This window comes from Cupressus sempervirens, chromosome 9, assembly GCF_028749045.1.
Source record: "Cupressus sempervirens isolate cs-2001-9-10 chromosome 9, ASM2874904v1, whole genome shotgun sequence".
Taxonomy (NCBI): Eukaryota; Viridiplantae; Streptophyta; class Pinopsida; order Cupressales; family Cupressaceae; genus Cupressus; species Cupressus sempervirens.
Window position 1 is genome coordinate 98,096,117 of NC_143126.1, and position 26,384 is coordinate 98,122,500.

Consider the following 26,384-nt stretch of genomic DNA (forward strand, 5'->3'; position numbering starts at 1 on the left):
TCATATCGCATGAAACAAAAGTTTATACATTATATGCTGTGGGCACGATTTGTACCCTGCGCCAGTAGAAGGCAGAGACCTGCCGTCGCAGGTCTGCGGCAACAAGGGTACTACGTATGTTCTCATAATTACTTTTTCTATTTAATTAAATAATCTTTAATTAATTAGAGGCAATTTTCTTATTTAATTAAATAACTTCATTTAATTAATTAGGAATGGCTTCTCATTTAATTAAATAACTTTGTTTAATTAATTAGAAGTACTCCATTTAATTAAATAATTTGTTTAATTATTTCAAAATTCTTTTGAAAACTAGTCAACTCAAGTCAACCGTGGTTAAATCTGGTCAACTTTTGGTCAAACTTGATCTTTGCGTATGTGAATATGAGCAAATGTGAGTATGAATTCTAGCAACAATTCGATGCAAATTCTCATTCAACCTTTCAAAATGAAGAAATGAGGGTCTCTTAAATAGACTTTCATGGAATTCATCAACGGTTGAGATCGATTTCAATCAATGGTCAGGATTAAAGGTGAAGTTCAGTCATAAAGGGAGATTTTCAAATTAAAGGGAGTTAACAGATTTAATTTGAGTAAAATAAAGAGTTAACTGATTCAATTTGAGTAGAAAAAGAAGGTAACTGATTTAACTCACTTTTTATCAATAGTGAACTGGAAATTTTCCTTTTTGAACTGAAGAGAGATTTTGTTGAGATATTTAATTTAATAAAATGTGATATGCTCTCACAATTACTTTTTCTAATTAATTAAATAATTTTTAATTAATTAGAAGCACTTTTCTTATTTAGTTAAATAATTTTATTTAATTAATTAGGAATGGCTTCTCATTTAATTAAATAACTTTGTTTAATTAATTAGAAGTAAGTACTCCATTTAATTAAATAATTTCGTTTAATTATTTCAAAATTCTTTTTGAAACTAGTCAACTCAAGTCAACCCTAGTTAAATCTGGTCAAGTTTTTGTCAAACTTGATCTTTGCGTATGTGAGTATGAGCAAATGTGAGTATGAATTCCAGCAACAATTCGATGCAAATTCTCATTCAACCTTTCAAAATGAAGAGATGAGGGTCTCTTAAATAGACTTTCTTGAAATTCATCAACGGTTGAGATCGATTTCAATCAATTGTCAGGATTAAATGTAGTGGCTGCCCCTAGTTCGCATTTTGTTATCGTTGTTGAACTCTTTTAGAGCTAGTTTTATATTTTTGGTTAGCAGCATTCTTTCGAGATTATCAGATATTGGGCTATGGATTCAGTTTATTATGTTATGAGATTACTTAGACTCTACATTTCATGTATGTATGATAATTATTTTTAGTGTTCGCAATTATTGATGATGATTATTACATTGTTTTCAGTTGTTGATGATGATTAGGAAGATGGTTTATTATCATGTGTTTTCTTATGGATACTTACCCCATACCTGCATGTGTATGGTGTGCGTGTTTGCTTTGTGTGTTTGCTTTTTTATGGCGTGTCTAATATGGTTAAGGAAGGGAGTCGTAGTCACCTACTAGTCGGGATCTACACGATGCACCACTTCTTGCCATTGCCTATTTAGTTTAGTATATATTGTGTTTGTACATGCATAATTTTTATGTAGGTTGCAGGTACCAGGTATCGACTTTTCTGAATTTGTCAGGATGAGCATACCCTATCATATTATCTCAATGATAAGAGAGGGGAGATAAATTCTCAAGTCCAAATCCCAACCCTTTAAGCCATTTGTTCTAATTAAAAATTAGGACAAGTATCTGAGTTGAGTACCCTCTGAATGCGTCAGATGACGTAATTCGTGATTTAAACCCTTGGTTTGATTTTGTATGTATTTGGCTATGATGGTTTTCATATTTTACCTTATGAGTCTTTGATGTATTTTCTATTAATTAAGCCTAATTAAAAAGATTTAATTAATGATTTAATTTAATAGAAAATTAATATGATATTTTAATATTTATTTTATTTAATTAATTGAAAAATTAATTAAATAAAATAATTAAATTTGAAGATAAAAGTTATAATTTTAAATTTGGAATGTGACAATATTAATTTTAATAATAATATATTTGGAGTTCATTTTTAAATAAATGACTAAATAATATTATTATTAAAGCTAATAAATATTTTAGCAATAAATTTTTAGAAAATGAAATTTAAAAGTGGAAAATATATTTAAAATTATTAAAAGATTCTATATTTCATGTGATTAAAATATAAATATATTAAGATTTAAAAGTGGAACTATTAAAGTAAGTGCATGAGATTTAATAAATAAATTTATTAAATTGGAAAGAATAAAGTAAATATTAAATTAATTGATGTGCATTATTTTAATATTTGCTCACATAGAAGTTGGCAAATTCTCGAGAGTTGTCATGTAGACAACACTGGAGTTTGCACTCTAAAAATGCAGTAGTTGTCTACACTTAAGAGTTACCATTTTATTTGAGCACATGGTGTCTACAACCTTATGACTTATCTAGAAGGTTGGAAAAGACTTATGCTTGGTTGTCATGCTTATCTTCTAGTTGTTTCTAGAGACACTCTAGATGCATCTTAGAGGCCTTTAAATAGAGGCTCTCCTAGTGTGTTTTGGACAAGCTTAAATGGAAGCTACAAGATACAAGCTAAAATGAAAACTTTAAAGCTTACATGCATTGGAGAAGCTCATATGCTCATATGTTCCTACATGCTTCTATGTTTCTATAAGCTCCTCTAGTCACTTGGAGGATTCGATTGGCTTGGATCTTGGAGGAATTGCGAATGATGGAGAAGGAAGGGATTTTCTATGGACTTTTGAGGCATGGCGGATTAGCATCAGTGTCTAGGTGCACTCATAAAACTTGCAAACAAAAAATTGGAAACCCCTACACATTATTCAACTATGTGAATTTAATAAACCAAAATATGTGTTTGCATCGTGTATTATATATGCTTCTTGTTTTCGATTTTACGTTAACTAGTGTTGACCAGTCCTAGGTTGTTACCAAAGGCTTGGGGGTTATGAGATGTGATGGCATGTTGATTTTATTTGGTCTCAATCTTTATAAGCCCAACCATGGTTATGTGATCGTATGCTCTATGTAATATTTGTATTTATTGATTGTTATTGTTTATTAGTCTTCATTTGTGAAGCTGAGATGTATGTGTATGAGACACTTGAGCTAATCATTTTTGAGTCATTGATCGGTTATCCTTGGATTGCTTTCTAGTCGCCATGATGGGACTAAAATGTGGATTTATTTATTGATGATGTCATGTTGTGACATGTTTGACTCAACCATTTTGGAGTCTTCGATCAGTATGATTTTGAGATATTCTTGGTTGCTTGTTGAAGAACCAATGGCTGTAGTTATTTATTTTGAGATATATTTTGGTTGTTGAGAACCAATGGATATTTATGATTATCAATGGTGCCTTTAGTTGCCAATAGAGAACTATTGTGGTCATGATTTTCTATAGATGTTTTTTCAGATGCTCATGGAGATTTGATGATTCTTATCTTGGAGATTTAATGATTCTTATTATGGATATTTGATGCTTTTATGCATATTTGATGATTTTATTATAGATTATCTTTTGTGATTTTGAGATTTATGATTCCATGAGCTTAGGGTAGGTAATCTACTTGTAGTTTCGAGAAGTGGTTTGAAATGGGGGCCGGAGCCCTAAGTGGCTGCCAAGGTAACTTATTGTAAGTTTGGTTAATAAGTGATAACATTTACACACTAAATGGAGATTAAATGAACCTAAAAAGATAATTGTTTTGGTTCTCACCCATGCCTTGAGCGCTTGTACAGGCTAGGATGGGAGTAGTAAGAATGCATGGTTGCGACCTTGCATTTCATAGTATGCCTCGTCAGTATGAGAGGATACTAGTGGCTGCATGAGATCAGTATGGACCCGTGGAGTTGAGCTAACTGCTAGGATAACTTGTACGTGATAAATGTGATGACACTTTTTCGCTTGCATAGTAGGTTTCCTACATGTCATTATGTGCCTCTGGGAATTAGATGTTGGTTTTGTGTGATGGAACCTTTGAGTTAGTATACTTTTAGGATTCCTAAACTTATAGAAGTTTGTGCTTTGTGAATTGATATCCTGTTTGGGACTTGAGATTATCTCCTCAGCACGGTGGGAGTGGACCACTTAGGTTCCACGCGGTCGGGTGGTAGTGTATTTTTCACTCTTATCATTTGAGATCTATCCATAGACACCGTGGTTAGAGTATTCTTGGTTGGTATTTATCTTCATTTTGTTCTTGGATCATTATGATAGATGATATACCTTATGATGGATTTATTTACTGGTATGTTTCTTATATCGATTATTTGCATATGTTAGATGATGTTACTTTATGCTTTACTTTGTATGTTAGTAGGATGTTTTAGGAGTGACATTCCTACTATGATAATATCGATGATCTCTTCGATGCTTTGGAATGTTACACATGGAGGGATAAGTAGGATCCACGATGGTCTAATGATGCTATTTATAGTTGGGAAGAACCGTGCACTTAGTTATTTATGTTTGTGATATATGGTTATATTTTATGATGGATGTTTATTCTTTCAAGCTTTTCATACCTTGTAACACGTACAGTGGATGATTGAGCAATCTAAAATGTAATTACAAAAAGGACACTTGCATATTGTTTAAGAACATTGGATGTATCATGGTTATTTCATAAGGATGTGATGTTGGATGATTAGTTATGTTAGATGTAATTCAATGTTAAGAGATCTTTAAAGAATGTAACCTGTTATGTTATGTTTACTTTCAGTTGGATGTTACTATTGCTTCCACGAATGTTATGAATGGTTTATCTTTTATGTTTAAAAAAAAAATTGTTTGGTAAACTTAGTGAAATTTTTTGGATCCTTTGGCAGGGCATTACATTTGGTATCAGAGCCCAAGTTTCAACATTGGGAGCTCTGGGTATATTGGAATGCTACTAGTTATTAACTAGTTGAACAAAACAAAACTTTAAACTATCATGTGTATCTCTTTTAAACTGAAAACTTGAAACTAGGTGGACTAAAATAGAACTTAAACTGTTACTTGCATATTTTTCATACTCCAACACTTAGCTTTCTTAACTGAAAATTCTACTTAAACCTAAACATGGGTAAAACTGGAAAATTGAAACTTATTCTAGTTGCAAAACATGTATCATTCTATCTATGATTTAAGGTAGTATGCCTTTGATTATTTTTGAACGCATTAAGTTGCTCTTATTTAGAATGTATTAGGAGATCTATTTCAGTAGTTGTTAAAGAAATGATGTGGGATCAATATGATTTTCGGTTTACCACTAAACCAAAATCATATTGCTCTAAGTGCGTTATAATATTCTCAGTGGAATCATATCCCCCTGTAAGGAGGAAAAAGGATCAATGGGACCCACATAGTGAGTATCTTAGTTTCTCATTCTTGTAGGCTTCTAGGAGTAAGCCTAATCCCAAGGGGGTAGATGTAGTGCCTTCCCCTGGTTCGCATTTTGTTATCATTGCTGAACTCTTTTAGAGCTAGTTTTATATTGTTGGTTAGTAGCATTCTTTTGAGATTATCAGATATTGGGCTATTGATTCAGTTTATTATGTTATGAGATTACTTAGACTCTACATTTCATGTATGTATGATAATTATTTTTAGTGTTCACAATTATTGATGATGATTATTACATTGCTTTCAGTTATTGATGATGATTAGTAAGATGGTTTATTATCATGTGTTATCTTATGGAAACTTATCTCATACTTGCATGTGTATGGTGTGTGTGTTTGCTTTGCATGTTTGCTTTTGTATGGCGTGTCTGATGTGGTTAAGGATGGGAGTCATAGTCACATGCTAGTCGGGATCTACACGATGCACCACTTCCTGCCATTGCCTGTTTAGTTTAGTATATATTGTGTTTGTATATGCATGGTTTTTATGCAAGTTGCAGGTACCGGGTATCGACTTCTTTGAATTTTCCAAGATGAGCGTACCCTATCACATTATCTCAATGATAAGAGAGAGGAGATTTATTTTCAAGTCCAAATCTCAACCTTTTAAGCTATTTGTTCTAATTGGAAATTAGGACAAGTATCTGAGTTGAGTACCCTCCAAATGCGTCAGATGACGTAATTTGTGATTTAAACCCTTGGTTGGATTTTGTATGTATTTGATTATGATGGTTTTCATATTTTACCTTATGAGTCTTTGATGTATTTTCTATTAATTAAGCCTAATTAAAAAGATTTAATTAATGGTTTAATTTAATGGAAAATTAATATGATATTTTAATATTTATTTTATTTAATTAATTGAGAAATTAATTAAATAAAATAATTAAATTTGAAGATAAAAGTTATAATTTTAAATTTGGAATGTGACAATATTAATTTTAATAATAATATATTTGGAGTTCATTTTTAAATAAATGACTAAATAATATTATTATTAAAGCTAATAAATATTTTAGCAATAAATTTTTGGAAAATGAAATTTAAATGTGGAAAATATATTTAAAATTATTAAAAGATTCTATATTTCATGTGATTAAAATATAGATATATCATGATTGAAAAGTGAAATTATTAAAGTAAGTGCATGAGATTTAATAAATTAATTAATTAAATTGGAAAAAGTAAATTAAATATCAAATTAATTAATGTGCATTATTTTAATATTTTCTCACATAGGAGTTGGCAAATTCTCGAGAGTTGTCATGTAGACAACACTGGAGTTTGCACTCTAAGAATGCACTAGTTGTCTACACTTAGGAGTTACCATTTTATTTGAGCACATGGTGTCTACAACCTTATGACTTATCTAGAAGGTTGGAGAAGACTTATGCTTGGTTGTCATGCTTATCTTCTAGTTGTTTCTAGAGACACTCTAGATGTATCTTAGAGGCCTTTAAATAGAGGCTCTTCTAATGTGTTTTGGACAAGCTTAAATGGAAGCTACAAGCTACAAGCTAAAATGGAAGCTTCAAAGCTTACATGCATTCGAGAAGCTCATATGCTCATATGTTCCTACATGCTTCTATGTTTCTATAAGCACCTTTAGTCACTTGGAGGATTCGATTGGCTTGGATCTTGGAGGAATTGCGAATGATGGAGAAGGAAGGGATTTTCTATGGACTTCTGAGGCATGGCAGATTAGCATCAGTGTCCAGGTGCACTCGTGATATTCGCATATTCTTTTTGCACTATTTCTCTTCCTATCTTCATCATGTCTGTTATATGTGTCTGAATACTCTTGTGAATGATTCTACAATTAAATTGGAATCTAGATATGTAAGGTTGTAAAGAAAACAATAGAAAACTCTAGTTCCAAATGAGAAAGAATTAGATCTATCGGGTTTGGGTTCGAATTAGAATCAAATTGATAAATAGATTTGAAGAGGGTTTCTAAATCTAGAGTCAAACCTATTTATAAATTAATGGTTAAATTTAGAAAATAATTATTTTAGGAGAAAATTCTTAATTCATCACAAATTGTCCTGTCGCTACCCTTTGGATAGACCCGAACTCAGTCATTCATAACTTTTTATTGTAATCGAATTTATTCGATCGCTCCAGTCAGAATGGGTGCAACTTGGCCCTCTCCAACATATTTCAATTTTAGCCCAATCCAATGGTAAATTAGGGAGATATGGCCATCGTACTAAGACTATTTTATTCAAGGACATATATTTCTCCATTTCTCATAATCAAGAGTTCTTTATGCTTAAACTCACAAAAATAATATATCAAAGCATGGAATGAATTAAAGATATTATTGCAATCTTCCCTTAGTAGAATCTTATTAATATGCATTAGTTTTATATGGTTTATTATCTAGTCTAATTAAATCAAATTTAATTAAGATTAGTTAATAGTAGAAGAAGTGTAATTAATTATTAGTCAATCTAAGTAAATAGATTTTTAAATGAGAAAAAATTAAAAGAAAAAATATTGATATAGTTTATGTAGTGAACTTTTAATATTAATTATTTAATGTATATTAAATACTATTTAATATATATTAAATAGTTAAGAGGTGGTAATTATAAAGATGTTTAATGATGATTATTAAGAGACGCAAATTTTAATGATATTGGACAATGGGTCATTGTTACATTTTGACCTTGTTTTAACATAGCTACGATTTGAATTATTGTTATGATTAATACATTATGTCTTATTGATATACCTTAATGGTATTAAGAGTTATCTAATGAAGTTTATGTAAAGGTTCTCTAGATCGATTATTTATAGTTTTGATAAGTTTATTATTTATTAATGTTTGTTGGGTCTAACAAATTATTAATAAATAATAATATAAATGGTTTAAATAGCTATCAATTAATTTGATTAGAGTAATCTAGCGGAGATTATTTATTAATTGAAGTTTGTAAAAGATAATAATTTTTGGATTTGGATTATAATTGATTTTAATCAATTAATGTTCATTGAGTTGACAATATGATTATATGCGATAGAGTTTTAACTTGAAATGATTATCATGATGAATGTGATCTATTAATAAGATTCTCAATATAGTTTGTTATTAAATATTAACCAATTATTATTATTGAACTATTAAAATGATTATTTGTGCATTAGATTGTAGTTGACTTTTAATGTACAAATTATACTTAGTTATTAGTTAACTAATATTCATTGGGTTGATGGTTTGGTTGTGAAGTTATTAATTAAATCAATTAACTAGAGTTAATTGGATTTAATTAATAATTAAGTTATGTAATGGAGATTTAATTGATATAATTCTTTTAATGAGATTGTAGAAATACTAATATCAAAGTTGTTAGGTCTTATCCTAATAACTTGAATAAAGACTTTAGTTATTTGTATGGTTATTAGTGATGACTTTATGAAGAGGCTTAAATTTTAGTAATATTTAATTAAGCTTTAATTAAGAATTATTAGAATGATAATAGGTCATGGATGGTGTACCTATGTTAATTGGTGGATTTAATTGATCATTTTTAAAAAGTTATAATCTCTTATTCGAAGATTGATAATTAGTTCTTTTATGAATGAATAATGATCTTTTGATTATGTTGAAATGTAGATGTAACATTAAAGGGAGTTAACAGATTTAATTTGAGTAAAATAATGATTTAACTAATTCAACTTGAGTAGAAAAAGGAGTTAACTGATTTAACTCATTTTTGATCAATAGTAAACTGAAAATTTACCTTTTTGAATTGAAGAGAGATTTTGTTGAGATATTTAATTTAATAAAATGAGATATCCTCTCATAATTACTTTTTCTATTTAATTAAGTAATCTTTAATTAATTAGATGCACTTTTAGTGTTTAATTAAATAACTTCATTTAATTAATTAGGAATGGCTTCTCATTTAATTAAATAACTTTGTTTAATTAATTAGAAGTAAGTACTCCATTTAATTAAATAATTTCATTTAATTATTTTAAAATTCTTTTAGAAACTAATCAACTCAAGTCAACCGTGGTTAAATTTAGTCAACTTTTGGTCAAACTTGATCTTTGCGTATATGAATATGAGCAAATGTGAGTATGAATTCCAGCAACAATTCGATGTAAATTATCATTTAACCTTTCAAAATGAAGAGATGGGGGTATCTTAAATAGACTTTCTTGGAATTCATCAAAGGTTGAGATCGATTTCAATCAACGGTCAGGATTAAAGGTGAAGTTAAGTCATAAAGGGAGATTTTCAAATTAAAGTGAGTTAACAGATTTAATTTGAGTAAAAAAAGAAGTTAACTGATTCAATTTGAGTAAAAAAAGAAGTTAACTGATATAACTCATTTTTTTATCAATAGTGAACTGGAAATTTCCCTTTTTGAACTGAAGAGAGATTTTGTTGAGATATTTAATTTAATAAAATGAGATATGCTCTCATAATTACTTTTTATATTTAATTAAATAATCTTTAATTAATTAGAGACACTTTTCTTATTTAATTAAATAACTTCATTTAATTAATTAGGAATGGCTTCGCATTTAATTAAATAACTTTGTTTAATTAATTAAAAGTAAGTACTCCATTTAATTAAATAATTTCGTTTAATTATTTCAAATTTTTTTTTGAAACTAGTCAACTCAAGTCAACCTTGGTTAAATCTGGTCAACTTTTGGTCAAAGTTGATATTTGTGTATGTGGATATGAGCAAATGTGAGTATGAATTCCAGCAACAATTCGATGCAAATTCTCATTCAACCTTTCAAAATAAAGAGATGAGGGTCTCTTAAATAGACTTTCCTAGAATTACTCAACGGTTGAGATCGATTTCAATCAACGGTCAGGATTAAAGGCGAAGTTTAGTCATAAAGGGAGATTTCTAAATTAAAGCGAGTTTACAGATTTAATTTGAGTAAAATAAGGAGTTAACCGATTCAATTTGAGTAGAAAAAGGAGTTACCTGATTTAACTCATTTTTGATCAATAGTGAAATGAAAATTTTCCTTTTTGAACTGAAGAGAGATTTTGTTGGGATATTTAATTTAATAAAATGAGATATGCTCTCATAATTACTTTTTCTATTTAATTAAATAATCTTTAATTAATTAGAGGCACTTTTCTTATTTAATTAAATAACTTCATTTAATTAACTAGGAATGGCTTCTCATTTAATCACATAACTTTGTTTAATTAATTAGAAGAAAGTACTCCACTTAATTAAATAATTTAGTTTAATTATTTTAAAAAAAATTTGAAACTAGTCAACTCAAGTCAACTGTGGTTAAATCTGGTAAACTTTTCGTCAAACTTGATCATTGCGTATGTGAATATGAGCAAATGTGAGTATGAATTCCAGCAACATTTCAATGCAAATTCTCATTCAGCCTTTCAAAATGAAGAGATGAGGGTCTCTTAAATAGACTTTCCTGGAATTTATCAATGGTTGAGATCGATTTCAATCAACGGCCACGATTAAAGATGAAGTTCAGTCATAAAGGGATATTTCCAATTTAAAGGGAGTTGACAGATTTAATTTGACTAAAATAAGGAGTTAACTGATTCCATTTGAGTAGAAAAAGAAGTCAACTGATTTAACTCATTTTTGATCAATAGTGAACTGAAAATTTCCCTTTTTGAACTGAAGAGAGACTTTGTTCAGATATTTAATTTAATAAAATGAGATATGCTCTCATAATTAGTTTTTCTATTTAATTAAATAATCTTTACTTAATTAGAGACAGTTTTCTTATTTGATTAAATGACTTCATTTAATTAATTAGGAATGACTGTTCATTTAATTAAATAACTTTGTTTTATTAATTAGAAGTAAGTACTCCATTTAATTAAATAATTTCATTTAATTATTTCAAAATTCTTTTCGAAACTAATCAACTCAAGTCAATCGTGGTTAAATCTAGTCAACTTTTGGTCAAACTTGATATTTGTGTATGTGAATATGAGAAAATGTGAGTATGAATTCCAGCAACAATTCGATGCAAATTCTCATTCAACCTTTCAAAATGAAGAGTTCAGGGTCTCTTAAATAGACTTTCACAGAATTCATCAACGGTTGAGATCAATTTCAATCAACGGTCAGGATTGAAGGTGAAGTTCAGTCATAAAGCGAGATTTCCAAATTAAATGAAGTTAGCAGATTTAATTTGTGTAAAATAAAGAGTTAACTAATTCAATTTTAGTAGAAAAATGAGTTAACTGATTTAACTCATTTTTGATCAATAGTGAACTGAAAATTTCTCTTTTTGAACTGAAGAGAGTTTTAGTTGAGATATTTAATTTAATAAAATGAGATATGCTCTCATAATTACTTTTTTTATTTAATTAAATAATCTTTACTTAATTAGAGACACTTTTCTTATTTAATTAAATGACTTCATTTAATTAATTAGGAATGACTTTTCATTTAATTAAATAACTTTGTTTTATTAATTAGAAGTAAGTACTCCATTTAATTAAATAATTTTGTTTAATTATTTCAAAATTCTTTTCGAAACTAATCAACTCAAGTCAACCGTGGTTAAATCTAGTCAACTTTTGGTCAAACTTGATATTTGTGTGTGTGAATATGAGCAAATGTGAGTATGAATTCCAGCAACAATTTGATGCAAATTCTCATTCAACCTTTCAAAATGAAGAGATGAGGGTCTCTTATATAGACTTTTCTAGAATTCATCAATGGTTGAGGTCAATTTCAATCAACGGTCAGGATTAAAGGTGAAGTTCAGTCATAAAGGAAGATTTTCAAATTAAAGGGAGTTAACAGATTAAATTTCAGTAAAATAAGGAGTTAACTGATTAAATTTGAGTAGAAAAAGGAGTTAACTAATTTAAATCATTTTTTATCAATAGTGAACTAGAAATTTCCCCTTTTAAAAAGAAGAGAGATTTTGTTCAGATATTTAATTTAATAAAATTAGATATGCTCTCATAATTACTTTTTTTATTTAGTTAAATAATCTTTAATTAATTAGACACACTTTTCTTATTTTATTAAATAACTTCATTGAATTAGTTAGAAATCGCTTCTCATTTAATTAAATAACTTTTTTTAATTAATTAGAAGTAAGTACTCCATTTAATTAAATAATTTTGTTTAATTATTTCAAAATTCTTTTCGAAACTAGTCAACTCGAGTCAACCGTCGTTAAATCTGGTGAACTTTTGCTCAAACTTTATCTTTGCGTATATGAATATGAGCAAATGTGAGTATGAATACCAACAACAATTCGATGCAAATCTCATTCAACCTTTCAAAATGAAGAGACGAGGGTCTCTTAAATAGATTTTTCTTGAATTCATCAATGGTTGAGATTGATTTTAATCAACGGTCAGGATTAAAGGTGAAGTTCAGGCATAAAGGGAGATTTCCAAATTAAAGGGAGTTAACAGATTTAATTTGAGTAAAATAAAGAGTTAACTGATTCAATTTGAGTAGAAAAATGAGTTAATTGATTTAACTCATTTTTTATCAATAGTGAATTGGAAATTTTCCTTTTTGAACTGAAGAGAGATTTTGTTGAGATATTTAATTTAATAAAATGAGATATGCTCTCATAATTACTTTTTATATTTAATTAAATCTTTAATTAATTAGAGATACTTTTCTTATTTAATTAAATAGCTTCATTTAATTAGTTAGGAATGGCTTCTCATTTAATTAAATGACTTTGTTTAATTAATTAGAACTAAGTACTCTATTTAATTCAATAATTTCATTTAATTATTTCAAAACAAAATTTGAAACTAGTCAACTCAAGTCAACCGTGGTTAAATCAGGTCAACTTTTGGTCAAACATGATCTTTGTGTATGTGAATATGAGCAAATGTGAGTATGAATTCCAGCAACAATTCGATGCAAATTCTCATTCAACCTTTCAAAATGAAGAGATGAGAGTCTCTGAAATAGACTTTCATGAAATTCATAAACGATTTAGATCGATTTCAATCAATGGTCAGGATTAAAGGTGAAGTTCAGTCATAAAGGGAGATTTTCAAATTAAAGGGAGTTAACAGATTTAAGTTGAGTAAAATAAGGAGTTAACTGATTCAATTTGAGTAGAAAAAGGAGTTAACTCATTTAACTCATTTTTGATCAATACTGAACTGGAAATTTCCCTTTTTGAACTTAAGAGAGATTTTGTTAGATATTTAATTTTATAAAATGAGATATGCTCTCGTAATTACTTTTTGTATTTAATTAAATAATCTTAAATTAATTAGAGACAATTTTCTTAATTAATTAAATAACTTCATTTAATTAATTAGGAATGGCTTCTCATTTAATTAAATAACTTTGTTTAATTAATTAGAAGTAAGTACTCAATTTATATAAATAATTTCGTTTAATTATTTCAAAATTCTTTTCAAAACTAGTCAACTCAAGTCAACCGTGGTTGAATTTAGTCAACTTTTGGTCAAACTTGATCTTTGCATATGTGAATATGAGCAAATGTGAGTATGACTTCTGACAAAAATTTGATGCAAATTCTCATTCAACCGTTCAAAATGAAGAGATGAGGGTCTCTTAAATAGACTTTCCTAGAATTCATCAACGGTTCAGTTCGATTTCAATCAACAGTCAAGATTAATGGTGAAGTTCAATCATAAAGGCAGATTTGCAAATTAAAGGGAGTTAACAAATTTAATTTGAGTAAAATAAGGAGTTAACCGATTCAATTTGAGTAGAAAAATGAATTAACTAATTTAACTCATTTTTTATCAATAGTGAACTAGAAATTTCCCTTTTTGAACTGAAGAGAGATTTTGTTGAGATATTTAATTTAATAAAATGAGATATGCTCTCATAATTACTTTTTCTATTTAATTAAATAATCTTTAATTAATTAGAGACACTTTTCTTATTTAATTAAATAACTTCATTTAATTAGTTAGGAATGGCATCTCATTTATTTAAATAACTTTGTTTAATTAGTTAAAATGAAATACTCCATTTAATTAAATAATTTCGTTTAATTATTTCAAAATTCTTTTCGAAACTAGTCAACTCAAGTCAGCCGTGGTTAAATTTGGTCAAATTTTGGTCAAATTTGATTTTTGCGTATGTGAATATGAGCAAAGGTAAGTATGAATCCTAGCAAAAATTCGATGCAAATTTTTAGTCAACCTTTCAAAATGAAGAGATGAGGGTCTCTTAAATAGACTTTCCAAGAATTCATCAACGGTTGAGTTCGATTTCAATCAATGGTCAAGATTAAAGGTGAAGTTCAGTCATAAAGGGAGATTTTCAAATTAAAGGGAGTTAAAAGATTTAATTGGAGTAAAATAAGGAGTTAACTGATTCAATTTGAGTAGAAAAAGGAGTTAACTGATTTAACTCATTTTTGATCAATAGTGAACTAAAAATTTCCCTTTTTGAACTAAAGAGAGATTTTGTTGAGATATTTAAATTAATAAAATGAGATATGCTCTCATAATTACTTTTTCTATTTAATTAAATAATCTTTAATTAATTAGAGATACTTTTCTTATTTAATTAAATAACTTCATTTAATTAGTTAGAAATGCCTTCTCATTTAATTAAATAATTTTTTTTTATTAATTCAAATTTTTTTTCGAAACTAGTCAACTCATGTCAACCGTGGTTAAATCTAGTCAACTTTTGGTGAAACCTGATTTTTGCGTATGTGAATATGAGCAAATGTGAGTATGAATTTCAGCAACAATTCAATGCAAATTCTCATTCAATCTTTCGAAATGAAGAGATGAGGGTCTCTTAAATAGACTTTCCTGGAAATCATCAACGGTTAAGATCGATTTCAATCAACCGTCAGATTAAAGGTGAAGTTCAATCATAAAGGGATATTTCCAAATTAAAGGGAGTTAATAGATTTAATTTGAGTAAAATAAGAAGCTAACTAATTCAATTTGAGTAGAAAAAGGAGTTAACTCATTTAACTCATTTTTTATCAATAGTGAACTAGAAATTTCCCTTTTTGAATTGAAGAGAGATTTTGTTGAGATAATTAATTTAATAAAATGAGATATGCTCTAATAATTACTTTTTCTATTTAATTAAATAATATTTAATTAATTAGAGACACTTTTCTTATTTAATTAAATAATTTCATTTAATTTATTAGGAATGGCTTCTCATTTAATTAAATAACTTTGTTTAATGAATTAGAAGTAAGTACTCCATTTAATTAAATAATTTCGTTTAATTATTTCAAAATTCTTTTCGAAACTAGTCAACTCAAGTCAATCGTGGTTAAATCTAGTCAAACTTTTGGTCAAACTTGATCTTTGTGTATGTGAATAGGAGCAAATGTGAGTATGAATTCCAGCAACAATTTGATGCAAATTCTCATTCAACCTTTCAAAATGAATTGATGAGGGTCTCTTAAATAGACTTTCTTTGAATTCATCAATGGTTGAGATCGATTTCAATCAAAGGTCAGGATTAAAAGTGAACTTCTGTCATAAAGGGAGATTTCCAAATTAAACGGAGTTAACAGATTTAATTTGAGTAAAATAAGAAGTTAACTGATTCAATTTGAGTAGAAAAAGCGGTTAACTAATTTAACTCATTTTTTATCAATAGTGAATTGAAAATTTCCCTTTTTGAACTGAAGAGAGATTTTGTTGAGATATTTAATTTAATAAAATGAGATAGGCTCTCATTATTACTTTTTTTATTTAATTAAATAATCTTTAATTAATTATAGACAATTTTCTTATTTAATTAAATAACTTCATTTAATTAATTAGGAATGGCTTCTCATTTAATTAAATAATTTTTTTTAATTAACTAGAAGTAAGTGCTCCATTTAATTAAATAATTTTGTTTAATTATTTTAAACTTCTTTTCGAAACTAGTCAACTGTGGTTAAATCTAGTCAACTTTTGGTCAAATTTGATCTTTTTGTATGTGAATATGAGCAAATGTGAGTATGAATTCCAGCAACAATTCAATGCAAATTCTCATTCAACCTTTTAAAATGAAGATATGAGGGTCTCTTAAATAGACTTTGTTCGAATTCATCAACGGTTGAGATCGATTTCAATCAACGAACAGCATTAAAGGTGAAGTCCAGTCATAAAGAGAGATTTCCAAATTAAAGGGAGTGAACAGATTTAATTTGAGTAAAATAAGGAGTTAACAGATTTAATTTGAGTAGAAAAAGGAGTTAATTGATTTAACTCATTTTTGATCAATAGTGAACTGAAAATTTTCCTTTTTCAACTGAAGAGATATTTTGTTGAGATATTTAATTTAATAAAATGAGATATGCTCTCACAATTACTTTTTCTATTTAATTAAATAATCTTTAATTAATTAGAGACAATTTTCTTATTTAATTAAATAACTTCATTTAATTAATTAGGAATGGCTTCTCATTTAATTAAATAACTTTCTTTAATTAATTAGAAGTACTCCATTTAATTAAATAATTTCGTTTAATTATTTCAAAATTCTTTTTGAAACTAGTAAACTGTGGTTAAATTTGGTCAACTTTTGGTCAAACTTGATCTTTGTGTATGTGAGTATGAATTCCAGCAACATTTCGATGCAAATTCTCATTCATCCTTCCAAAATGAAGAGATGAGGGTCTCTTAAATAGACTTTCCTGAAATTCATCAATGGTTGAGTTTGATTTGAATCAATGGTTAGGATTAAAGGTGAAGTTCAATCAAAAAGGGAGATTTCCAACCTATAGGGAGTTAACATATTTAATTTGAGTCAAATAAGGAGTTAACTAATTCAATTTGAGTAGAAAAAGGTGTTAACTAATTTAACTCATTTTCTATCAATAGTGAACTGAAAATTTCCCTTTTTAAACTGAAGAGAGATTTTGTTGAGATATTTAATTTAATTAAATAACTTCATTTAATTAATTAGGAATGGCTTCTCATTTAATTAAATAACTTTGTCTAATTAATTAGAAGTAAGTACTCCATTTAATTAAATAATTTCGTTTAATTATTTTAAAAATAATTTGAAACTAGTCAACTCAAGTCAACCATAATTAAATCTAGTCAAACTTAATCTTTGCGTATGTTAATATGTGCAAATGTGAGCATGAATTCCAACAACAATTTGATACAAATTCTCATTCAACCTTTTAAAATTAAGAGATGAGAGTCTCTTAAATAGACTTTCCTGGAATTCATCAAAGGTTGAGATCGATTTCAATCAACAGTCAGGATTAAAGTTGAAGTTCAGTCATAAGGGAAGATTTCCAAATTAAAGGGAGTTAATAGATTTAATTTGAGTAAAATAAGGAGTTAACTGATTCAATTTGAGTAGAAAAAGGAGTTAAATGATTTAACTCATTTTTGATCAATAGTGAACTAAAAATTTCCCTTTTTGAACCGAAGATTGATTTTGTTGAGATATTTGATTTAATAAAATGACACATGCTTTCATAATTACTTTTTCTATTTAATTAAATAATCTTTAATTAATCAGATGCACTTTTCTTATTTAATTAAATAACTTCATTTAATTAATTAGGAATGGCTTCTCATTTAATTAAATAACTTTGTTTAATTAATTAGAAGTAAGTACTCCATTTAATTAAATAATTTTGTTTAATTATTTTTAAAAAAATTGAAACTAGTCAACTCAAGTCAACCGTGGTTAAATCTGGTCAAACTTTTGGTCAAACTTGATCTTTGCGTATGTGAATATGAGAAAATGTGAATATGAATTCTAGCAACAATTTGATGCAAATTCTCATTCAACCTTTCAAAATGAATTGATGAGGGTCTCTTAAATAAACTTTCTTGGAATTCATCAACGGTTGAGATCGATTTCAATCAACGGTCAGGATTAAAAGTGAACTTCAGTCATAAAGGGAGATTTCCAAATTAAACGGAGTTAACAGATTTAATTTGAGTAAAATAAGGAGTTAACTAATTCAATTTGAGTAGAAGAAGCAGTTAACTATTTTAACTCATTTTTTATCAATAGTGAACTGAAAATTTCCCTTTTTGAACTGAAGAAAGATTTTGTTGAGATATTTAATTTAATAAAATGAGATAGGCTCTCATTATTACTTTTTTTATTTAATTAAATAATCTTTAATTAATTATAGATAATTTTTTTATTTAATTAAATAACTTCATTTAATTAATTAGGAATGGCTTCTCATTTAATTAAATAACTTTGTTTAATTAACTAGAAGTAAGTGCTCCATTTAATTAAATAATTTCATTTAATTATTTCAAACTTCTTTTCGAAACTAGTCAACTATGGTTAAATCTAGTCAACTTTTGGTCAAACTTGATCTTTGTGTATGTGAATATGAGCAAATGTGAGTATGAATTTCAGCAACAATTCAATGCAAATTCTCATTCAACCTTTTAAAATGAAGATATGAGGGTCTCTTAAATAGACTTTCCTCGAATTCATCAACGGTTGAGATCGATTTCAATCAACGAACAACATTAAAGGTGAAGTTCAGTCATAAAGGGAGATTTCCAAATTAAAGGGAGTGAACAGATTTAATTTGAGTAAAATAAAGAGTTAACAGATTTAATTTGAGTAGAAAAAGGAGTTAATTGATTTAACTCATTTTTGATCAATAGTGAGCTGAAAATTTTCCTTTTTGAACTTAAGAGATATTTTGTTAAGATATTTAATTTAATAAAATGAGATATGCTCTCACAATTACTTTTTCTATTTAATTGAATAATCTTTAATAAATTAGAGATAATTTTCTTATTTAATTAAATAAATTTATTTAATTAATTAGGAATTGCTTCTCATTTAATTAAATAACTTTCTTTAATTAATTAGAAGTACTCCATTTAATTAAATAATTTCGTTTAATTATTTCAAAAAAAATTTCGATACTAGTAAACCGTGGTTAAATTTGGTCAACTTTTGGTCAAACTTGATCTTTGTGTATGTGAGTATGAATTCCAGCAACATTTCGATGCAAAGTCGCATTCATGCTTTCAAAATGAAGAGATGAGGGTCTCTTAAATAGACTTTTCTTGAATTCATCAATGGTTGAGATCGATTTGAATCAATGGTTAGGATTAAAGGTGAAGTTCAATCAAAAAGGGAGATTTCCAACCTATAGGGAGTTAACATATTTAATTTGAGTAAAATAAGGGGTTAACTCATTCAATTTAAGTGAAAAAAGGAGTTAACTCATTTAACTCATTTTTGATCAATAGTGAACTGGAAATTTCCCTTTTTGAGTTGAAGAGAGATTTTGTTGAGATATTTAATTTAATAAAATGAGATATGCTCTCATAATTACTTTTTCTATTTAATTAAATAATCTTTAATTAATTAGAGACACTTTTCTTATTTAATTAAATAACTTCATTTAATTAATTAGGAATGGCTTCTCATTTAATTAAATAACTTTATCTAATTAATTAGAAGTAAGTACTCCATTTAATTAAATAATTTCGTTTAATTATTTCAAAATTCTTTTCGGAACTAGTCAACTCAAGTCCACCGTGGTTAAATCTGGTCAACTTTTGGTTAAACTTGACCTTTGCGTATGTGAATATGAGCAAATGTGAGTATGAATTCCAGCAATAATTTGATGCAAATTCTCATTCAACCTTTTAAAATAAAGAGATGAGGGTCTCTTAAATAGACTTTCCTGGAATTCATCAACAGTTGAGATCGATTTCAATCAACGGTCAGGATTAAAGGTGAAGTTCAGTCATAAAGGAAGATTTCCAAATTAAAGGGAGTTAACAGATTTAATTTGAGTAAAATAAGGAGTTAACTGATTCAATTTGAGTAGAAAAAGCAGTTAACTGATTTAACTCATTTTTTATCAATAGTAAACTAGAAATTTCCCTTTTTGAACCGAAGGGAGATTTTGTTGAGATATTTAATTTAATAAAATGGCATATGCTCTCATAATTACTTTTTCTATTTAATTAAATAATCTTTAATTAATCAGATACAGTTTTCTTATTTAATTAAATAACTTTGTTTAATTAATTAGAAGTAAGTACTCCATTTAATTAAATAATTTTGTTTAATTATTTAAAAAAAAATTTGAAACTAGTCAACTCAAATCAACCGTGGTTAAATCTGGTCAAACTTTTGGTCAAACTTGATCTTTGCGTATGTGAATATGAGCAAATGTGAGTATGAATTCCAACAACAATTTGATGCAAATTCTCATTCAACCTTTCAAAATTAATTGATGAGGGTCTCTTATATAGACTTTCTTGGAATTCATCAACAGTTGAAATCGATTTCAATCAACGGTTAGGATGAAAAGTGAACTTCAGTCATAAAGGGAGATTTCCAAATTAAACAGAGTTAACATATTTAATTTGAGTAAAATAAGGAGTTAACTGATTCAATTTGAGCAGAAAAAGCAGTTAACTGATTTAACTCATTTTTGATCAATAGTGAACTGAAAATTTCCCTTTTTGAACTGAAGAAAGATTTTGTTGAGATATTTAATTTAATAAAATGAGATAGGCTCTCATTATTACTTTTTTTATTTAATTAAATAATCTTTAATTAATTATAGACAATTTTCTTATTTAATTAAATAACTTCATTTAATTAATTAGGAATGGCTTCTCATTTAATTAAATAACTTTGTTTAATTAACTAGAAGTAAGTGCTCCATTCAATTAAATAATTTCGTTTAATTATTTCAAACTTCTTTTCGAAACTAGTCAACTGTGGTTAAATCTAGTCAACTTTTGGTCAAACTTGATCTTTGTGTATGTGAATATGAGCAAATGTGAGTATGAATTCTAACAACAATTCAGTGCAAATTCTCATTCAACCTTTTAAAATGAAGATATGAGGGTCTCTTAAATAGACTTTCTTCGAATTCATCAATGGTTGAGATCGATTTCAATCAACGAACAGCATTAAAGGTGAAGTTTAGTCATAAAAGAAGATTTCCAAATTAAAGGGATTGAACAGATTTAATTTGAGTAAAATAAGGAGTTAGCAGATTTAATTTGAGTAGAAAAAGGAGTTAATTGATTTAACTCATTTTTATCAATAGTGAACTGAAAATTTCCCTTTTTGAACTGAAGAGATATTTTGTTGAGATATTTAATTTAATAAAGTGAGATATGCTCTCACAATTACTTTTTCTATTTAATTAAATAATCTTTAATTAATTAGAGACAATTTTCTTATTTAATTAAATAACTTCATTTAATTAATTAGGAATGGCTTCTCATTTAATTAAATAACTTTCTTTAATTAATTAGAAGTACTCCATTTAATTAAATAATTTCTTTAAATAATTTCAAAATTCTTTTCGAAACTAGTTAACCATAGTTAAATTTGGTCAACTTTTGGTCAAACTTGATCTTTTTGTATGGGAGTATGAATTCCAGCAACATTTCGATGCAAATTCTCATTCATCCTTTCAAAATGAAGAGATGAGGGTCTCTTAAATAGACTTTCTTGGAATTCATCAATGGTTGAGATCGATTTGAATCAATGGTTAGGATTAAAGGTGAAGTTCAATCAAAAAGGGAGATTTCCAACCTATAGGGAGTTGACATAGTTAATTTGAGTAAAATAAGGAGTTAACTGATTGAATTTGAGTAGAAAAAGGAGTTAACTCATTTAACTCATTTTTGATCAATAATGAATTGGAAATTTCCCTTTTTGAGCTGAAGAGAGATTTTGTTGAGATATTTAATTTAATAAAATGAGATATGCTCTCATAATTACTTTTTCTATTTAATTAAATAATCTTTAATTAATTAGAGACACTTTTCTTATTTAATTAAATAATTTCATTTAATTAATTAAGAATGGCTTCTCATTTAAATAAATAACTTTGTCTAATTAATTAGAAGTAAGTACTCCATTTAATTAAATAATTTCGTTTAATTATTTCAAAATTCTTTTCGAAACTAGTCAACTCAACTCAACTGTGGTTAAATCTGGGCAATTTTTGGTCAAACTTGATCTTTGCGTATGTTAATATGAGCAAATGTGAGTATGAATTCCAGTAACAATTCGATGCAAGTTCTCATTCAACCTTTCAAAATGAAGAGATGAGGGTCTCTTAAATAGACTTTCTTGGAATTCATCAACGGTTGAGATCTATTTCAATCAACAGTCAGGATTAAATGTGAAGTTCAGTCATAAAAAGAGATTTCCAAATTAAAGGGAGTTAATAGATTTAATTTGATTAAAATAAGGACTTAACTGATTCAATTTGAGTAGAAAAAGGAGTCAACTGATTTAACTCATTTTTTTATCAATAGTGAACTGGAAATTTCCCTTTTTGAACTGAGGAGAGATTTTTTTGATTTATTTAATTTAATAAAATGAGATATGCTCTCATAATTACTTTTTCTATTTAATTAAATAATCTTTAATTAATTAGAGACACTTTTTTTATTTAATTAAATAACTTCATTTAATTAATTAGGAATGACTTCTAATTTAATTGAATAACTTTGTTTAATTAATTAGAAGTAAGTACTCTATTTAATTAAATAATTTTTTTCAATTATTTCAAAATTCTTTTCGAAACTAGTCAACTCATGTCAACCGTGGTTAAATCTGGTCAACTTTTGGTCAAACTTGATCTTTGCGTATGTGAATATGAGCAAATGTGAGTATGAATTCCAGCAACAATTCGATGCAAATTCTCATTCAACCTTTCAAAATGAAGAGATGAGGGTCTCTTGAATAGACTTTCCTGGAAGTCATCAACGGTTGAGATCGATTTCAATCAACGGTCAAGATTAAAGTTGAAGTTCAGTGATAAAGGGAGATTTCCAAATTAAACGGAGTTAACAGATTTAATTTGAGTAAAATAAAGAGTTAACTGATTCAATTTTAGTAGAAAAAGGAGTTAACTGATTTAACTAATTTTTGATCAATAGTGAACTGGAAATTTCTCTCTTTGAACTGAAGAAAGATTTTGTTGAGATATTTAATTTGATAAAATGAGATTGTCTCTCATAATTACTTTATCTATTTAATTAAATAATCTTTAATTAATTAGATACACTTTTCTTATTTAATTAAATAACTTCATTTAATTAATTAGGAATGGCTTCTCATTTAATTAAATAACTTTGTTAAATTAATTAGAAGTAAGTACTCCATTTAATTAAATAATTTTGTTTAATTATTTCAAAATTCTTTTGAAAACTAGTCAACTCAAGTCAACCGTGGTTAAATCTTGTCAACTTTTTGTCAAACTTGATCTTTGCGTATGTGAATATGAGCAAATGTGAGTATGAATTCCAGCAACAATCCGATGCAAATTCTCATTCAACCTTTCAAAATGAATAGATGAGAGTCTCTTAAATAGACTTTCCTGGAATTCATCAACAGTTGAGATCGATTTCCATCAACGGTCAAGATTAAAGGTGAAGTTCAGTAATAAAGGGAGATTTTCAAATTAAAGGGAGTTAATAGATTTAATTTGAGTAAAATAAGGAGTTAAGTGATTCAATTTGAGTAGAAAAAGGAGTTAACTGATTTAACTCATTTTTGATCAATAGTGAATTGGAAATTTCCCTTTTTGAACTGAAGAGAAATTTTGTTGAGATATTTAATTTAATAAAATGAGATATGCTCTCATAATTACTTTTTCTATTTAATTAAATAATATTTAATTAATTAAAGACACTTTTCTTATTTTTTTGAAAAAAGAGGAGTAAAAACTTTATTGAAAGTGAAATCAAAGTAGTACAGAACAGACCAGGGCTTGAACCCTAGGAAATACTAGAAACCACAGAAAAGCTGGAGAAGCAAAATCAATTCTCCTTGATTCCACTTACATCCTTTGTCAATGTACTCTCCAAATCTTGACGTAACTCACTTGGCAGCTGCTCCCACTCATCAATCCACCAACCATCTATATTTCTAGATGCCCATTTTGCCAAACTATCAGCTGCCCTATTCCACTCCCTTGGAATATGGGTATAAGACACTGAATCCAACATAGAACTAACCTGTAAAATCTATTGCACTATCAAAGACAACTCCCGACTAACATTCGAACACTTTCTCTCAAGTAGAAGATTCACAAGAACTTGAGAGTCAGATTCACAAATCACCTTACGCCACCCAAGAGCAAATGCCCTCTACAAAGCATAAAGAATAGCCAACCCTTCCATTCTATTAACAGTTTGCATCCCTTTATTGACTGAGAATATAAAAACTACCTTACCAGAATAATCCCTACCAATTCCACTTATACCAGTAGGCCCTGGATTTCCCCTAGACAAACCATCAGTATTAACTTTTAAAATGCCAACCGGAGGGGTCATCCATTTCCCTATCCTTTGAACTTTATGTTTTACCCTTCTACCTCTCCTAGCACAGGCAGACTCTGGAGAAATTCCTAGAATTCCAAACTTGTCAACCATTACAGCATCCTCCCTCTCAAGAGGCATCACCACCTCACTCTTAGCTAAGACTGTGTCCTGAATCATTCCCAAAATTCTAATCCAAACCTGCTGAATCCCCAAAGCTTCTCCTCGAAATATTCTTTGATTTCGTTCTAGCCAGACTTGCCATAGCAAAAAGGTAGGTCCAATATACCAAACATCTTGCAAGAAGGGAGCCAGGGATGGGGGCCTCCCCAGTCTCAACAAAAAATTTGCTAGAGAGGAAACATGAATGCACGGGCGTTTCCAAACATCCCACCAGAAATGCCATAACTGTAGAGTGAAAGAGCAATGGAAGAACAAATGCACAGAGTCTTCCTCCTCACTACTACAAAGGATACATCTCGATGGGCCGAAGAAACCCCTCTTCCGAATATTGTCCCAAGTTAGGCACCTGTTCCAAACCAAGGTCCAAGTAAAGCAGTTACATTTTGGCCAAGAAAATTGACTCCAAACTTTCTTCCACCATTGAACCTCCCCTCCCACCAGCTGTTGGGAGAGCAACTCCTAATAACCAGAGGAGACAATATACATGCCCTTAGGATTAGGGGACCAAGCCAACACATCATCACCCCTAAGGGCATTACAGTTTCGCCCCGAAAGAATGTACTAGAGCTTAGCTCACTCCACTTTCGAACCAAAAATAGGCCATTCCTCCGGATTCTTCCACCTCGCCTCCACTAGCTGACCCTAAGGGGAAAAAGATTTAAAGTCACACACTCTTGACCATCTAGCATCAGAGAAACTCTGAACCAACATGCACAAATGAGGATACTAAACAACCAGCGGAGGATACTCATCCCAAGAATCATGCCAGAACTGAGCCTCTAAGCCACTTTTGTAGATCCAATGTAAGCCACCCTTAATGAGCGCAGCTCCTTTCTTGAGAGTACTCCAAATCACAGAGCCTTTCCCGCACAAGCTATACCGAGGGATATCATTATGGGGGATCCCTGGAAGGTACTTTAGAGACAAAATTCTAGCCCAAACCTGATCCTTTTCCACACACCAATGCCAATACAATTTGGCAGCCAAAGTAGTACCAGTTAGCACTGATTGTCATAAACCAAGACCACCAAACTATTTTGGGCTACAGACAACCTCCCATTTGACAAGACTCCACTTGGTTGAAGAAAGATTACTAGCCCATAAAAGTTGTCTTGCTAAGGAGTCTAGTTCCCTAACAAAGCTCAACGGCGCCACCTAAACCATACTCCTATAGAGAGGCAGAGTTTGAACCACAGATTGAATCATTTGGACCCAACCAACAAAGGAAGCCAGCGATGGGTCCAATGAGTAACTTTGGCCCGGAACTTGTCAAGAATGACCTGCCAAGAATCCTTAGACTGCCTACCACTAGAGACAGGAATGCCTAAGTAGAGCACAGGAAGACTTCCAATTTGGAATCTAAGAATATAAGCGATTCTCCTCTGAATAGAAGGTGGAGTGTTAAAGAAAAAATGGAAGATTTGTCCTCATTAATCAACTAACTTGAAGCAGCAAGATAAACATCCAACACTTTGCGTATATAAGAAACCTCCCGAATGGTAGCCAT

At 28.8% G+C, this 26,384-nt stretch overlaps 1 protein-coding gene across 1 annotated transcript; it reads right to left on the minus strand.

Annotated features, from left to right (window-relative positions):
• On the minus strand, positions 1–26,384 carry LOC149537776 (uncharacterized). Its single transcript, XM_089802374.1, has 7 exons — positions 26,321–26,384; positions 26,095–26,201; positions 25,613–25,825; positions 25,455–25,519; positions 24,605–25,223; positions 24,434–24,523; positions 1–93 (listed from the first exon to the last, which is right to left on the minus strand). Exons 1-7 carry the CDS (start codon positions 26,382–26,384, stop codon positions 1–3), a joined length of 1,251 nt encoding a protein of 416 aa, XP_089658500.1.

Coding starts and splice junctions, on each gene's coding strand:
- LOC149537776 (XM_089802374.1), bottom strand. CDS start 26,384: ATGGCTACCATTCGGGAGGTTTCTTATATACGCAAAGTGTTGGATGTT. Junction 26,202..26,320: donor TGTTTATCTTGCTGCTTCAA/GTTAGTTGATTA, acceptor TGCTCTACTTAG/GCATTCCTGTCTCTAGTGGT. Junction 25,826..26,094: donor ATCGCTGGCTTCCTTTGTTG/GTTGGGTCCAAA, acceptor TGTGTGGAAAAG/GATCAGGTTTGGGCTAGAAT.